The sequence below is a fragment of the Olea europaea genome, chromosome 11 (assembly GCF_002742605.1).
Source record: "Olea europaea var. sylvestris chromosome 11, O_europaea_v1, whole genome shotgun sequence".
Lineage (NCBI taxonomy): Eukaryota > Viridiplantae > Streptophyta > Magnoliopsida > Lamiales > Oleaceae > Olea > Olea europaea.
In genome coordinates this window covers 4640931-4656730 of record NC_036247.1, presented here as the reverse complement: position 1 = coordinate 4656730, position 15800 = coordinate 4640931, and the positions used below count along the sequence as shown (strand labels likewise).

General features: G+C 32.8%; 2 protein-coding genes across 9 annotated transcripts; both read left to right on the top strand.

Moving 5' to 3' along the window:
- The first annotated feature begins 4977 nt into the window (after positions 1-4977).
- LOC111404355 lies at positions 4978-6560 on the top strand. Its single transcript, XM_023033171.1, has 5 exons — positions 4978-5062; positions 5135-5517; positions 5569-5797; positions 5882-6224; positions 6275-6560. Exons 1-5 carry the CDS (start codon positions 4978-4980, stop codon positions 6558-6560), a joined length of 1326 nt encoding a protein of 441 aa, XP_022888939.1.
- Positions 6561-6822: 262 nt separating this feature from the next.
- Positions 6823-15397, top strand: LOC111403068. 8 transcript variants are annotated; one of them, XR_002704403.1, is made up of 7 exons: positions 6823-7791; positions 12954-13127; positions 13209-13552; positions 13633-13840; positions 13937-14026; positions 14657-15080; positions 15187-15397. XR_002704403.1 is itself a non-coding variant. In XM_023031432.1 (2 exons), the coding sequence occupies exon 2, from the start codon at positions 9381-9383 to the stop codon at positions 10254-10256; it is 876 nt and encodes a 291-aa protein (XP_022887200.1). In that variant the 5' UTR covers positions 6823-6937; positions 7043-9380; the 3' UTR covers positions 10257-12022. The 8 variants fall into 8 exon arrangements, 2 of the variants coding, with proteins under 2 accessions (XP_022887200.1, XP_022887201.1); XR_002704401.1 differs by having other exon boundaries at positions 12954-13552; XR_002704404.1 differs by lacking the exon at positions 14657-15080 and having other exon boundaries at positions 12954-13552.
- Positions 15398-15800: the final 403 nt, after the last annotated feature.

Genomic DNA, 15800 nt, shown 5'->3' with positions numbered 1-15800 from the left:
ACAAAATTTTAAAAAAGTTACAAAAAAAAAGTGACACAATTTCAAAAAAGTGACAAACACTCGGAAGTAATTAAACAACATTCAAAACATATGTTTGTCACTCATAAAAGTGAAAGTAATTTCAGAAGGAAGTTGCATACAATTAAAAAAAGCCTATAGAATTTCGAGAAATTGACAAAAAATAGTGACTAACACTCAAAAATGACAAAAATTGGAAAAAGAAGTAACAAAACACCATCCACAAAGTAATAAATAATTTGTGCTCATCAATACATAAATCTCTCTCTCTACACTAATGTATGGCTAAGTTTATGGTAGAAAGGCATGCTTGGTATGTAGGATTTGACAGTATAATAAAATATCAGCTTTCTCCTCCCTTAATACCTAGTAGAGTACTATTTAATCCGGTCTGTCATACAAGTGAATTGCATGTTGGTTATAATTTGGGAATTGCATATTTTCATCTATCGAGACAACACCAGCCCAACACAATTGAAGAATTGATAATTGAGATGATAAAAGAATAGGCTTGGAACGAAGATGGTGATATAAGTAGGGAAAACGATGTATAATATGTAGTCCTGAATAGTGACCCTACATTATTTCACCTAACTATAAACCTGCCTTTTTATTCCCAGCTCCTTAAACTATTAAATAAATCTACCAATGGATGCGAGAAATGAATTAATTCGGTGGGTACTGCAGCCTATTATGTACAACTACTCTTTATGTCTCACTTCTCTAAGCCCCATTATTTTTTATTATATTAAATTAAATTTTTCTCTCTCCTACTTTAACCACACAATTTTCAATAAAATAATATTACACGTAAATCAAAAAAATTTCAACCACTCATTTTTTTAAAAAAATACTATTCATCTCATTATAATTTACAAATAATGGGGCTCAAACGGCCCCTAAATAATATTACCACAAGAACCAAGGAACCTAAAAGTCCTCATTCTTGTCTGCTGGTTTTTCTCTGAAACTTGTATTGAAGAATCTGAGTTCGAATATGAATCTGAAAGAGGAATCGAGAAGATCTTGAGTGGGATTTTGATGAAGGATAGGTATAATCATGTATGAGGACAGTAGAAAAATCACGCGACAAGTATAGGGAAATATGCGGTTGACGGATGCTGTGAATTCATGCTGGTTGGGACAGAAGGAAGCCAAGGGGAGGGTAGGTTTGAGCGTATTAATTATTGGAGTAAAGATTCTAATTAATTTTAGGGGGTAGAATTCTAATTTGATAATTTTGAAGGGTAGTGGACCTAATTCCCCCCTCCCCATCTTCCCAGTCCGCCCAGTTAAAATACTGAGCCTCGGCCCAATGTCAATAAATAAAGCTTTGACTCTTCCAGAGAATCCGACCGCTTATGCATGTATATGCCATTTATCAAACTTTTAGTCCCCATTCGTCTTTCCCTTTAAAAAAAAAAATCTTATTTTTTCCACTCATTTTCAACAATATAATCACAAAATAAAATATTTTGTACGTAAATTTAAAAAAAAAACTATTTTTTTTAACCAAATATACTCTTGAAAATCAATATTTAAAACGTAATTTTTCTCAATAGTGACCATCAAACTGGGGCTTAGTATTGTGTGTGTCATATTCTTACTTGATAAAAATTGTCTATTTAAATGTTAAATGACAACGTGACATGCACGTAATGTGTGATCAAAAGAGTGACGTTTAATTTTATTTGAACCGTCGTCAGTTGATTTTTGAAACAAATAAAAAAATATCTTTTTTGAATTATTTTACTCTTTTAGTTCAATGTTATGCGCATCCAAAATTTTAATATCTCTAGTCAAGTGAGGTGCATATCTATAATAATAATAATAATAATAATAATAATAATAATAATAATAATAATAATAATAATAATAATAACCAGTGATAGTTAATTTTTGGACGATTCTAACTCTTCTCTAGTCCAATTATTTCAATATTACTTTATTTTTAAATTTTCACTGTGTACTTAATTTATTTAACCGTTTGAACAATATTATTATGAACTATTCTATTGACTAATTAGTTATCATCATGTACTTTTGACATATTCATTTCACTTGATTGAACGATAAATAATACTTGTAATATAATATATTGAATACCACATCAAGTGAGAAGCATTTTTTGTGACGGATCTAACCTTTTCTATAATTCGATTATTTCAATAATACTTTACTTTTCGATTTTCAATGTATGTTTAATTTATCTAACCATGAGAAGAATAATATCATGAGCTATTCTGCCAACTATTTAGTTATCATCAATGTATGTTTGATATATTCATTTCATCGATGAGACGGTAAATAGTTTAATAATTTCAATAATACTTTATTTTTTCATTTTTCAATATGCATTTAATCATTTGAATAATATTATCATGAATTATTTTGTCAACTATTTCATTAGAAAGATTTCAAGTCGAATACTATTCCTGCAATTATGGAAATTTTGATATTTTTAGGCTTATCCTAAATTATAAAGAGATGATACGTCCACTACGACGACTATTTATTTCATAACTACATTATATGTAGAAGAAACACATGGTATCTGATTTCTCTACAAGATATAAAATCTAAGTCATGTTATTCAATGATGCAATTAAAAATATTGATGCTGTAATTAAAAAGGAAAATTCTTACCTTAAACGAAATGAAAATGTAAGACGCCATATATTATCGCATGTGTATTCTTGCGGGACAACATTTATGTTAATATATCTTCCAAAGCATGTATTATTGCATGAGCAAGTCATGTAGTGCACTTTCAAGAGAAATTTCTATGACAATTATAAGTATTTTAGTCAAGATACCCCCTAATCACATAAAAAATAGTGTGCAAATAGATTCTCATTTAATAAAAAACTCGCTTCCCGTAAAAAATAATTATTAACTGTCTTTTGTATTCATACATATTCAAATATTACTTTTACATGACTTACAAAGCGTTTTAGAATAATGTGCAATGCACGTTCAACTCTGACCGATTTTGTAAAAAAGGTGTAGAACATAGGTGCCAAATTTATGAGAAGTTGACGACCTAGTGATGAGTGTAATTCACTCATTAAACATGACCTAGTGATGAGTGTAATTCACTCATTAAACATACGCCTCTAAATCACGGATTTTAGCTTGTTCTTGAGCACTTTTGAACGTTTTGATGTGTGTGTTCCTATTGTCTTGCAGCTCAATCAACATTCGAAAAAACACTATAATTGGGAGCTTGTGATTAATCTAAATGATGATCATAAAATAGAGGCATAAATTAGAGATAAGAAAAGAAGATTGTAATGGAAAAGAAGCTTAAAGATGAACGATTTAAGCAAGGAACAGCTTGTTAGGTGCCACGGCGTCTAAATTGGGCGCTACGACGCCCAACAAAAAGAAAAATTCAGCAAAAAGTTGGGCGCCATGACGCCCAGAGTGAAAAGAAGCAGCAAAATAGCTGGCACCGTAGCGCCACGGTGCCAGCACACAATTACATCGCGGCTCTGTGGCGCCAGAGATGTGCGCCACGGCACCAAACCGCGCAACGCCAAAAAGCCTAATTTTTTGGATATTTCTCGGCCCAAGATGTTCCCTAACCACCCAAAATTCGAAGATAACATAAATACCAAGAAAAAACCTAAGGGGAAGCCGTTTTTCTGGTATTCTCTCAGGGCAAAAAAAAAAAAAAAAAGGTGCAAAAGTGAAGATCTATTCAAGAGGCAAGGAAAAGTTGAATTGCATCAAGATTGACAAACAATTGGGGAAGAACAAGCGGCTTCAATCAATTTTTCTAAACCCTTATTTACTATTTCTCATGTTCTTTATCTTTTATTTTGGCATGTCGATCGATTCAAACATGAACTAAATCCCTGATATCCATAGTTTGATTTGATTTTTAGAAATTGTCTCACTTTACTTGCATTCTTTATTCCATTTAAATTAGATTAGCATAAAAACATCATTTAAAAATTGGATTTGTCTAAATAAAGTGAAAATCGAAACAATTATAATACTAAGTGGAATTTGAATATCAATCCCTGTGGGTTCGATACTTTTAAATTCTTCACTATATTACAAAACTTGACACTGTACACTTGCGGTTAAATCATGTTATATAAAACGCGTGGCAAGTTTTTAGCGTCGTTGTCGGGGATTGATTCATTCGAATTCAATTGATATTATTACCAATCGGCGTTCATTTTAATTTAGATTTTTATTTTGATCGTAATTTTTATTTTTATTTTTTTCGTTTTGTGTCTATCCCTAATAGATTCGTTGTGTTTATTTTTAGCTGTTTATGCGAAGGGCGAGAAATCTGGACCCATTACCTATTGATTCTAATCCAGAACGCACATTTCGCATTCTAAGAGGCATACAAAGAAACGAACAAAAAGTAATGGCGGAACAGGAAGCAAGAGCGGCTAATGAGGATAACCAACATAGAGCTATTCGGGACTACATAAGGTCCGTTGTCAATGACAATTATTCCGACATCGCACACCCAACAATTGCTGCAAACAACTTCGAATTGAAGCGAGGGCTGATACATATGGTGCAGTAGAATCAGTTTGGGGTGCTGCAACAGAAGACCCAAATGCTCATTTTGGATCCTTTTTGGAAATTTGTGACACGATGAAAATGAATGGGGTTACTGAAGATGCAATTAGACTTCACCTATTCTCTTTCTCTTTGAGGGATAAAGCAAAGGCTTGGTTCCAGTCACTACCGTATGACTCAATTACAACTTGGGATGATTTGGCTCATAAATTCCTCAGCAAGTACTTTTTACCTTCTAAATCAGCTCAACTTCGCAGTGAGATTAGCCAATTCAAACAACTCGACTTCGAGCCATTTTATTAAGCCTGGGAAAGATTTAAAGACTTGCTTAGGAGATGTCCTCAACATGGGTTCTAGAAATGGGTGCAAATTGAGATATTTTATAATGGGCTAAATGGGCAGACAAGGACTATGGTAGATGCAGCTGTGGGCGGCATTTTAATGGCTAAAACAGCAGAGGTTACCTATGCTTTATTGGATGACATAGCCACCAACAGTTACTAATGGCCAAGTGAGAGATCAAGCGTAAAGAAAGTAGCAGGACTTCATGAAGTGGATCCCATCACAGCACTAACAGATCAGGTTACATCACTCACAAATCAGATAGTCACGCTTACTACTCAAGAAAATCGACAAAAGGTAGATTCAGTCATGAGTACTTCTTCATCACACCAAGAGACAGAGGTTGCAAACGAGCAGGCCCAATATGTCAACAGTAGAAACTACAGTCAAAGAGGAAGCTACCGAGCTAATCACTATCATCCAGGGCTGAGGAATCACGAGAACTTGTCATATGGCAACAATAGAAACACACTTCAACCTCTACCCGAATTCAACACTCAAAATTCTGAAGGGAAACCATCATTGGAAGACATCCTTGGGACATTCATTTCTGAGACAAGATCACGCTTCAACAAAGATAAATCACAGTTGGATAATATTGAAACACATGTGTCCAACATGGGAGCCACAATGAAAAATCTTGAAGTGTAAATTGGTTAGTTGGCAACCTCAAAGGAACACTGTAAGGCCATTGTATTAAGGAGTGGCAAGCAAGGTGGAGAATGTGAACCCACCGAAGATAGCAACCCCACACCCGATAAGGAGAAAGAACAAGTCGTAGAAGAGCAAGAAAAGCAGGCCAAAGGAGCAAATAAGGCTCACATACCGTACTCAATATCCTTCCCTAACAACCCACCAATTCTCACACCACCACTTCCATTTCCACAACGTTTTCAAAAGAAAAAATTTGATGATCAATTTGCAAAATTTTTAGAAATTTTCAAGAAAATTCACATTAATATTCCTTTTGCAGATGCTTTGGAACAAATGCCAAATTACGCAAAGTTTATGAAGGAGGTGATGTCAAAGAAGGGAAAATTAGAGGAATATGAAACAGTAAAATTAACAGAAGAATGCAGCGCTATCCTTCAAAAGAAACTTCCTCAGAAGAGAAAAGATCCGAGCAATTTCACTATTCCATGCACCATTGGAAGCTCTTCCTTTGAAAAGGCCATCTGTGATATAGGAGCAAGCACCAACCTAATACCGTTATTAGTATTCAAGAAGTTAGGCCTTGGGGAAGTCAAGCCAACAACAGTAACTCTACAACTGGCTGATAAGTCCCTTACTTACCCACGAGGTATTATTGAAGACGTGTTAGTAAATGTCGACAAATTCATCTTCCCAAATGATTTTGTGGTATTAGATATGGAAGAAGATCAGGAAATCCCACTGATTTTAGGCAAACCATTTTTAGCAACTGGAAGGGCATAATTGATGTGCAAGGAGGACATTTGACATTGAGAGTGAATCAAGAAGAGATGAGGTCCAACATCTACCAAGCAATGAAGTACTTGGATGACACTAACACATGCCACAGGATTGACTTCATTGATTCTGCTGTGAGCAATGAGAAATTATATATTGAGGATCCCTTGGAGCAGTGTATGATGTTTAGTTCAACAAAGGATGACATCAGCTCTTCTGGATAATATGCAGGAAGCAAAGACCTGGTTGATTGCAAATTGGCTCTAGAGTCTACACCAGTTGAAAACAACCTGTGCCGGGGTGAAGATATTCAGAAATTAGAGGAATTAGAAGATAAAGAAAGCAGCAAAAGCAGTAAGCACTACAACAATTTATACATTTTATAACATTTAAGCATAGCATTTTTTTTATAATGCTATAAATTAAAAATTAACTTTATCTAAATATAATATAATAGCATTTTTTACAGGCCACCAAATTAAAAAAGCCCAAAATCCTTCCCTCCATATCTTGCCAAAACAAAAATCTCGATTTTTTTACCCTAAAATTTTATTTCCTTCCAACTCTCCATCTTCCGTGCTTTCTCCATCTGTCTGTTTTGGTAGGTTTCGATTAATTATGGTTTAGAAAATCCCCCAAATAACAATGAATTCATATCAAATTTACATACTGCGCTACTGATTCTATCATTCTCTCTGGTCTGCAGTTTTCATTTTTTCAGTTGTGGAAGGGATTTTGAAGCATATAAGGTTTGAATCGGGAGATCGGCGGAAATTGTTTCTTCTTCACTACCTTAAAAAGGTATCTTTTTTTTTTCTTTTTTCGGTTCCTGAATTTGAGTGGTAGTTTTTGTGTAATTTTTTGGCAGATGGTATGTCAAACCAGAATCTGCCATTTTGATATGTTGTGGTGTATGAACTTATCTTTCTAGATTTACAAATTTCATTCCTTTCTCATTACATACAGAGAGTTAAGTAAATTTTTAAGCACTAACGTTTTGTCCAGAGAGGTTCTTATGGATTTGTCCAAAATCAAATAGATTCAATTACTGCTCATCTTGGATTTGTTTTGAACAACCTTATTTAAAAGTACACATTTAACTCACCATAGTTGTTTTATCTATTATTATGTTGGAGGAATGAACAAGCCTTACTCAGGGCTTGATAAATTTGTATACCAGACATTTAATGAATTAGACAGGAAAAATACTTAAATAGAGAAATTTGGATGACATTTAAAATGACAAGTAAATTTTGCTTCAAGAAATTCTTGGGGACAGATAGAGGTTTCATAACTGTCATTGGTGCTATTAACTTCAAGAAAGATCGGCATAACAATTCCAGAAAATTTCGGGAGTGATTGTTGCTGTTCTAATCCTTTGGTTCGATTTAAAGCTTGAAGCATCTCTCAGATCCTTTGGTGGTGGAACAACACAAGTTGTCCTGTTAGGTGCAGGTGAGTGCCAAAGCTCCTAACATTTCAATATAGTAAACAAGATATTTCTTTTCGTATGTTTAATTATCAAATTTGCATAATAAAGATGCCATAAGGGAGCTTCAAACATGAGTGCTTGGTTATTCGCAACCGGCCTGAGTATCTGCTGACACACATGGCTCATCTATTTTGTGTTTGCCAATGACAAGCTCATATGTGTGTATGATCATGTATATATGTATATAAATATCAGTGCACATGGGGAGGGGGTGTGTGTTTATATATGAATGTATATGTACATGTTTGTATACATATTTGGTCTCTTATGTGCACAATTATAATTTCTTTCAATTGGCAGTAAAATAAAATATTACTTTAAAGATTGTTGAGCTACTTAGTACTTTTTTGGGTTAATGACGTCTTTAAATATTGGATGTTAATTTTGAATTTTATGGACAATATCACTTTATCCTCAAGTACAATTTTATAATGATTGATGGGAAAACTTTGGAGTTGCACAGATCACGTGAGTTCACATTATGGTGATTAAAGTGCTATTCATTTGGCAAAGAATTAGTTTACGATGCATAAACAAAGTAGAACGATGTTCATTGTCACTTTGGGCGCGAATTTATTTAAGAAGATAGAGACTGCTTAAAATTCTGCAAATATGACGACTAAAGTGTTAATGGATGGGTTAAAACGGGCAATTAGTTGTATAAATTTTTTAGCTACTAATTTCTACTGTGACAACTTAGAAAAATAAATTTTATATAGAACCAAATTTCCCAACAATTACCATCACGATTTACAATTCTTTATTAATTCCATTTCTTAAGAAATTAGTTTATGATTAGCTGAAGTCCAATTCTCATATTTTTAAGAGTCTCCAAGTGGAATCTAGAAAAATAATTAAATAAATAAAATAAAAGCAACAGTGATTATTGATTAAAATTGTGTTAATCGTGATTATAATTTTTTTTAATCATGTAAGCGCATTTCGAATGTACCTTGGATCTACTTGACATGTCTTTGCCCATATCCATATAGTTTAGGAAATGGTGGATTTAAAGATTTATTATCTTATAAGAAATTAATAAATTGAGGATTTTATTACTGAACAAAAGGGGAAAAGACCAATGAATATAAGTATTAAAAAACTTTTTGTATTTAAAATAACAGCATCTGTGAATATTTAGTCAAGTGATATTTTAAAAGTTTCCTTAGATTTTGTCTTTGTTGTGTAGTGCTAAATATTGTTGAATATAAGATTAAAATGTCACATTTCAAATATAGGTATACTCATATATACTATTAGGATAATATTTGGGTTTCCACAAATTATGGATAAAGAATGGGTGCGTCTTAACAGGTAATTTGTACTTTGTCGTGTAATTTACATACTTTATATTTTAAGATAATATCTTAGAACATTGTCTTTTAAAATTGTTAGGGCCTCACAGGAGTCTATAAAAGCTTCAGAAAATTTTGTCATTACTGCTCATCATAATTTAGGCAAACCAGATAAAATTTTATGTCCTTGTAAAGGTTGTCGAAACTTAAGCCATCAATATGTAAATATCGTTGACAAGCATCTGGTCATAAGAGGAATGGATCCGACTTACACAAATTGGTTTCACCATGGAGAAAGACTGATTAGTAATGTTGATACTACAAGTAAGACTGAAATATTCAACTTGTTTGAAGCTGCACATACGAATGAAGAACATAACAAGGAAGTTTTTGAAGAGAATTTGGATGATGATATTAGTCGATTGATAATGGATGCTGAAACTCCGTTGCATCCAGGAAATGAAAAATACACGAAGCTATCTTCAATTGTGACCTTATATAAGCTTAAAACTATTAGGGGTTGGTCAGATAATAGCTCTACAGAACTTCTAAATACATTACATGATATGTTACCTGAAGGTAATGTAATTCCTACATCCACACTATGTGTAAGAAAATTGCTTAAGACATTTGATTTAGGATATGAGAAGATTCATGCACGTGTCAATGATTGTTGGTTGTTTAGAAACGATAAAAATGAACTAGATAGCTGTCCAAAGTGTGGTTCTTCGAGATGGAAGGTCGATAAGCAGACACGAAAGAATAAAAATGTTGTACCTGCTAAAGTCTTCAGATACTTTCCTATAAAACCTAGATTCCAGAGGACGTTTAGTACATCAAAGATGGCTGAATCATTAATATGGCGTTCAACCAATCAGAGTGTTGATGGTAAAATGCGTCATCCAGTGAATTCTCCATCTTGGGCTTTAATTGATAACAAGTGGCCAGATTTTGCAAATAATCCAGGCAGTCTTAGGCTTGGGCTTGCTACGGATGGTTTCAATCCATTCAACAATTTTAGCTTTACCTATAGTTGTTGGTCAGTGGTGATGGTTATTTATAAGCTACCACCATGGTTATGTATGAAAAAAGAAAATGTAATGTTGTCATTGTTAATTCCAGGGCCTCAATAGCCTGGGAATGATATTGATATATATTTGCAACCACTTATAGATGACTTGAACGAATTGTGGAATATTGGGATGAATGTGTATGATGCACACACTAATGCAGCCTTCAACTTGAGAGCAATACTTATGTGGACTATTAATGATTTACCAGCTCTTGAAAATTTAGCTGGATGTAAAATTAAGGGTAGGACAGATTGCCCTATATGTTCTCAGAATACTCATTCACAGTGGTTAAAATTCGATAGAAAATTTGCATACATGGGTCATAGGAGATTTTTGTCACCATCTCGTCTGTTAAGGAAAAAGAAATCTTGGTTTGATGGACATGAAGAAAAGGGAAGCAAACCTAAAATTATGTCTGGTGGCAACATTCTGGTTACTCTTAAAGATTATGTCAACAATTTTGGGTAAGCTCAGAAATGAAAAAGAAAGACAGATTATGGGAGCATGCTAACATAGAAAAAGAGATCAATCTTTTTTAACTTACCATATTGGGAGGTAAGATTTTGGCACTCTCCAACTTTTATTCAATTTTTTTCAATTATTTGAATATACTTTTTGTATGAAACTAACAAAATCTTTTTCCTTTGTTACATTATTAGGTGCTACCATTACGTCATAATTTGGATGTAATGCACATTGAGAAAAATGTATGTGAAAGCATTGTTGGTACATTGTTAGATATAAATGTTAAAACAAAAGATGGATTAAATGCTCGTAAGGATTTACAAGACATGGGAATTATGAAAGAGTTACATCCAGAGGACCGAGGTAATAGAATTTACCTTCCTCCTGCTCCACATACGTTGTCAAGGTTAGAGAAACAAACATTTTGTAAAAAGTTGTTTAACTTGAAATTACCCGATGGTTACTGTTCAAATGTAGTCACTTGTATATCAGTAGATGAATGCAAAATTATTGGCCTCAAGTCACATGATTGTCATGTCCTCATGCAACAACTTTTGGCTGTAGCATTAAGAGGATTACTTCCAAAAGGACCAAGACATGCAATTTTTAGACTGTGTACATTCTTCAATAGATTATGCCAACGTGTTGTTGATAGGGAGAAAATAGCAATATTAGAAGATGAAGTAGTTGAAACGTTATGCAGTCTTGAAAGATTCTTTCCTCCTGCATTTTTTGATATCATGATACATTTGGTGGTACATTTGGGAAGAGAAGTACGATTATGTGGTCCAGTTCACTATCGTTGGATGTATCCTTTTAAGAGGTGAGAAATTCACTATTACTTGGATAAATTTACACACATAATTTCATTCTTAGTACTATTTTGTTTACTTCATTTAATTATAGACATATGAAGATATTCAAAGGATATGTGAGAAATCGTGCACGACCCAAAGGTTGCATAGCTGAATATTATCTTGTAGATGAGTGCATGAATTTTTGTATCGAGTTTATGAAACAAGTAAGAGAAATTGGTCATCGAGAGGGGCGCAATCAAGATTATGTTAGTAATGAAATTACTGAGGGACGTCCCATTTCTGCTCCAAATTTTATTGCACTTAGTGATGAAATGTTGGAGATAGCACATCGTTATGTATTATTCAATACATCTTATGTGGAACCTTATTTGGAGTAAGTCATCCACTTTTTATATTAATAAGTGTAGAACATGTATATAAATTTGTAATCTCTGATAACTTGCTTATTATTAGAATGCATAAAGAGAAGCTCAAGCCAAACAATAGAAGCCTTGAAAAAAATGAAAGCTTGCTTTAGAAAATTCACACGAAGAAATTATCAGTTTGGTTAAAGGAAAAGGTTGTACATAATGTTAAAAAATTCTTATCTTCTCATTATGATACTATATATTTACATCACTGATACATGTCTAACTTTTTTCGTAGATTAAAGTAGGTTTCACCATAAGTGAAATATCAGATGTTCTAAAATGGTTGGAATATGGTCCTAAAATGCAAGCAGTCTCCTCTACTAGATCTATTAGCAAAGAACAACGTTTCCACATAAAAGATGTTGAGAAAACTACACAGAATAGTGGTGTATCAATTGAAGTGACAACCATGTGTAAAGCTAGTGCAAAGGATAATGCACAAGTTTATGATGTTGATGCATTTTATGGAGTCATTAGAGAAATAATTTCATTAGATTACCACATAATGAAGATTCCTCTCTTTAAGTATGATTGGGCAAATGTTGGTAACAGTGTTAAAGTGGATGATTGTTTTACACTTGTTAATTTACACTAAGGTCAAAATAATTTTGTAAAAGATCCTTTTATTTTAGCATCACAGGCCAAACAAGTGTTTTATTCAAGAGAAAATGATTCCTCTAACTGGTACGTGGTTTTGAAAGCACCACCTCGAGGATTTCATGATCTAGAAATGTATGATGAGAATGAGGAAGTCAGTGTTAGAAATAATGTTTCACTGAACATTGATTATGTGAACGAGGAAATTAGCTATGTAAGAGGGGATTGCGAGGGTACTTTAATTTGACGATTGTAAATTTTAATTCAGAAATAAAAAGATCCTTTTGTAGTTAGTTTTATTTGTGTTTTCTTGTGCTTCCTTGAAGCATTGTAATGTTAATATTATATTATTGTTTGTATTTTTCCGTTGCCTTGCAATGATGAGTATTGTTTATTCATTTTTTTATGTCATTTTCTGAAATTTTGACATAGAATGCTAATCATGATTTTTATATTTTCTTAAATAGGCTAGATATTATGGTGAATATTAGAAAGAAGGTTGTTGATGATTCCAAAGCTCTACGTAAAAAAGAGATCAGTACGAAAAACTACACGTGGACAACTTAAAGTAGCCAACACATTTCATCAACATTTTAACTCTCTGGATGCTCCTACTAGGTCTTTCTACAGCATGAATATGCGTAAGGATCTCGTGAAAAATTATTCACTTGTTGATTTACCAAAAAACTGTACAATGAGGTCCATCACTAACACATTTACAGATGAGGCATCACATGAGGTTACCTCAGAAGATGATGTAGACATGAGTGGTAATGAAAACCAAAGAACACATGTGGAAGATACGAGTCTATTACAACAAAATGTTACACCTTTTGAAGGAGAGGCTCAACAAGTCCAAAAGAAGAAGAGAGACCCTACCCAAATGAAGAATTTGAACGAAGTCATTGCTCCAATTGAAGTAAAGTTTAATGAAATGGGACAATCGCTATCTACCACTTTATCTTCCTCTCTAGGCCGTCTTGTGAGGGAGACTGTACCGTATACTCTTGTTGGTTGGTGATACCTTTCAGATGATATGAAACTTGTTATGTGGAAAGATATTCAGGTACATCCTTCAAAATAATTTGATGTTATATAATACAACATAATAAATATTTGATAAAATTGAAAATTTGTAACTTGCAGCAAAGGTTCAAAATAGATGAAGAATGACAAAAAAAACTACATTTTTAAAGAAATGGGTGGTCTCTGGAAAGTGTCGAAATCTTGACTTGTGAAAAAAATTAGAGAAGCACCAAATGAAGCTGAAAGAATGAAACTCAAACCTGATAATATACTTAAATCCCAGCAATGGAAGAAGTTTGTGAAGGAAAAGACGAGTACAGAATTTATGGTAAATTCTGCCTTTTCCCTTTTTTTAGATCAAATTTATTATAAGCTATGATTAATTATCAATAAACTTATATAAGTTTGGAAATATGATTGTTAGGCTAAAAGCCAAAGATTTAGACAAATTCAAGAAAAACAAATCCCACACACATGCAGTCGCAAGAGATTTGCCAGATTGCGTGAAGATATGGTAACATTCCACAAGCCTTCTTTAATTTGACTAAGTAAATCATTTGCTCCAGATTTTTATCATATAATTCTCCACTCTCTTAGCAAAAGAAGAGCAGCAATCCATCTTCTATAGGTCATAAGGAGGTTTGGGCAGCAGCACGTATAAAAAAGAATGGTGAACTTATATGCAAACTTGTTGAAGAGACGCTTGTAAGTATAAATAATTTATTTTTCCTAGTTCTATATATGAGTGCATGCACGTGTGTGCGTGCGCGCATATATGTATATATACACTTATATATTGTCTTTTTAGGAAAAATTGAAAGATGTGAGTCATCATGCCTCTAACATTAACATAAAAGAAGATGCTCTTTCTAAAGTACTTGGTCCAGAGAATACTGGACGATTACGAGGGATTAGAGGTGTAGTTTACTATACAAAGTATTCCATATTAACTCAAAAGGAGTCTACTGTAGCTCATTTAAAGGAAGAACAAAATCATCTAAAGGTTCAAGTGGCAGATATGGAGAAAACAATCAATAACTTAATGAAAAAAAAGGATAGTAAGTTCCTTTAAGTGAAATATAACTCATACGCTTTTACTTCACATAATATAGTAACTAGTTTCTAAAGTTTTTTATCTTTGTAGTTTCAGGAGAAGCAAAGTGAAGAATTATCTAACATTCAACTGTCTTTATCGGTAAAATTTATCATTCCTTTTAATTGACAATATATATTTATTTTTAAAATTGTCTATAACATGGCTCCTAAATTTGTGTTGTTGAAGAGTGTAAACAACAATACACTCAACAATAAGTGTACGTTACTAGATTGGACCGTACTAGGAGAAGAGGTAGCAGAAGGACGTTGGTCTTCAAATGATCCAAAAATATTGGTTCATCACGGTCCTCTAGGACCTAATGCTGTGAGAGTTTGGGTTGATGTAGCATTGAAACTTGATGCATTCTTGTGGAGGCCTACTTCTAATATGACTTATATTGAAAAATGTGTTGGTACCACAGTTGCAGGCCAATTGACAAAGTTGTCATCGAGTAAATAGCATAGACAAAAAGGTCAAATTTTATACGCTAGCACCTTCGAGCACTAATTAGAGTTTTGAATGTTTTTACTTTACATTATTTTACAATCTAATAAGTTGTATCACTTGCTAATTTTCAGATTTAAATGCTTTATTGGATTGACGGATGTCTTCTCCAAACTTGTTGCAAGAGTTCAAGGAATTTCATTTTGAAGAAATAGAATGAGATCATTCTAATTTGATTTTGTTTATTATCTTTTCGAGCTTATATTGCTGCCAGTAATTGATATGAAGACGAAATATAATTAGATTTCTCAATGAATTTCAATATTGATGAATGTTTTGAATGTATTATTGGTCTTGTTATTGTTGTTCATATTTTCTGTCCAAAAAATAATGTTATTGAATATTTACATTTGATAATTAAAGAATTAGGAATACTGTGTAATATGTATACATTACAATCAAAAAATGCTATTAAAAATAATACATTATATTCAAAAAATGCTATAATTATTAAAAATTATGATGAAAAAGAATGTTATAAAAGATGTAACATGACAATTAAAAAATGCTACTAAAGCTAAAAGTATGACAAAAAAAAAGCTATTGAATTAAAAAAGAATGCTATAAATACTAAAACCACGACGATAAAAAAATGCTATGTAAAAGTTTTTTATAGCACTTTATAATAGTATTTATAAAACGTTATAATAGAGGTATGACTTTTAATAACACCACCTATGATAGCATT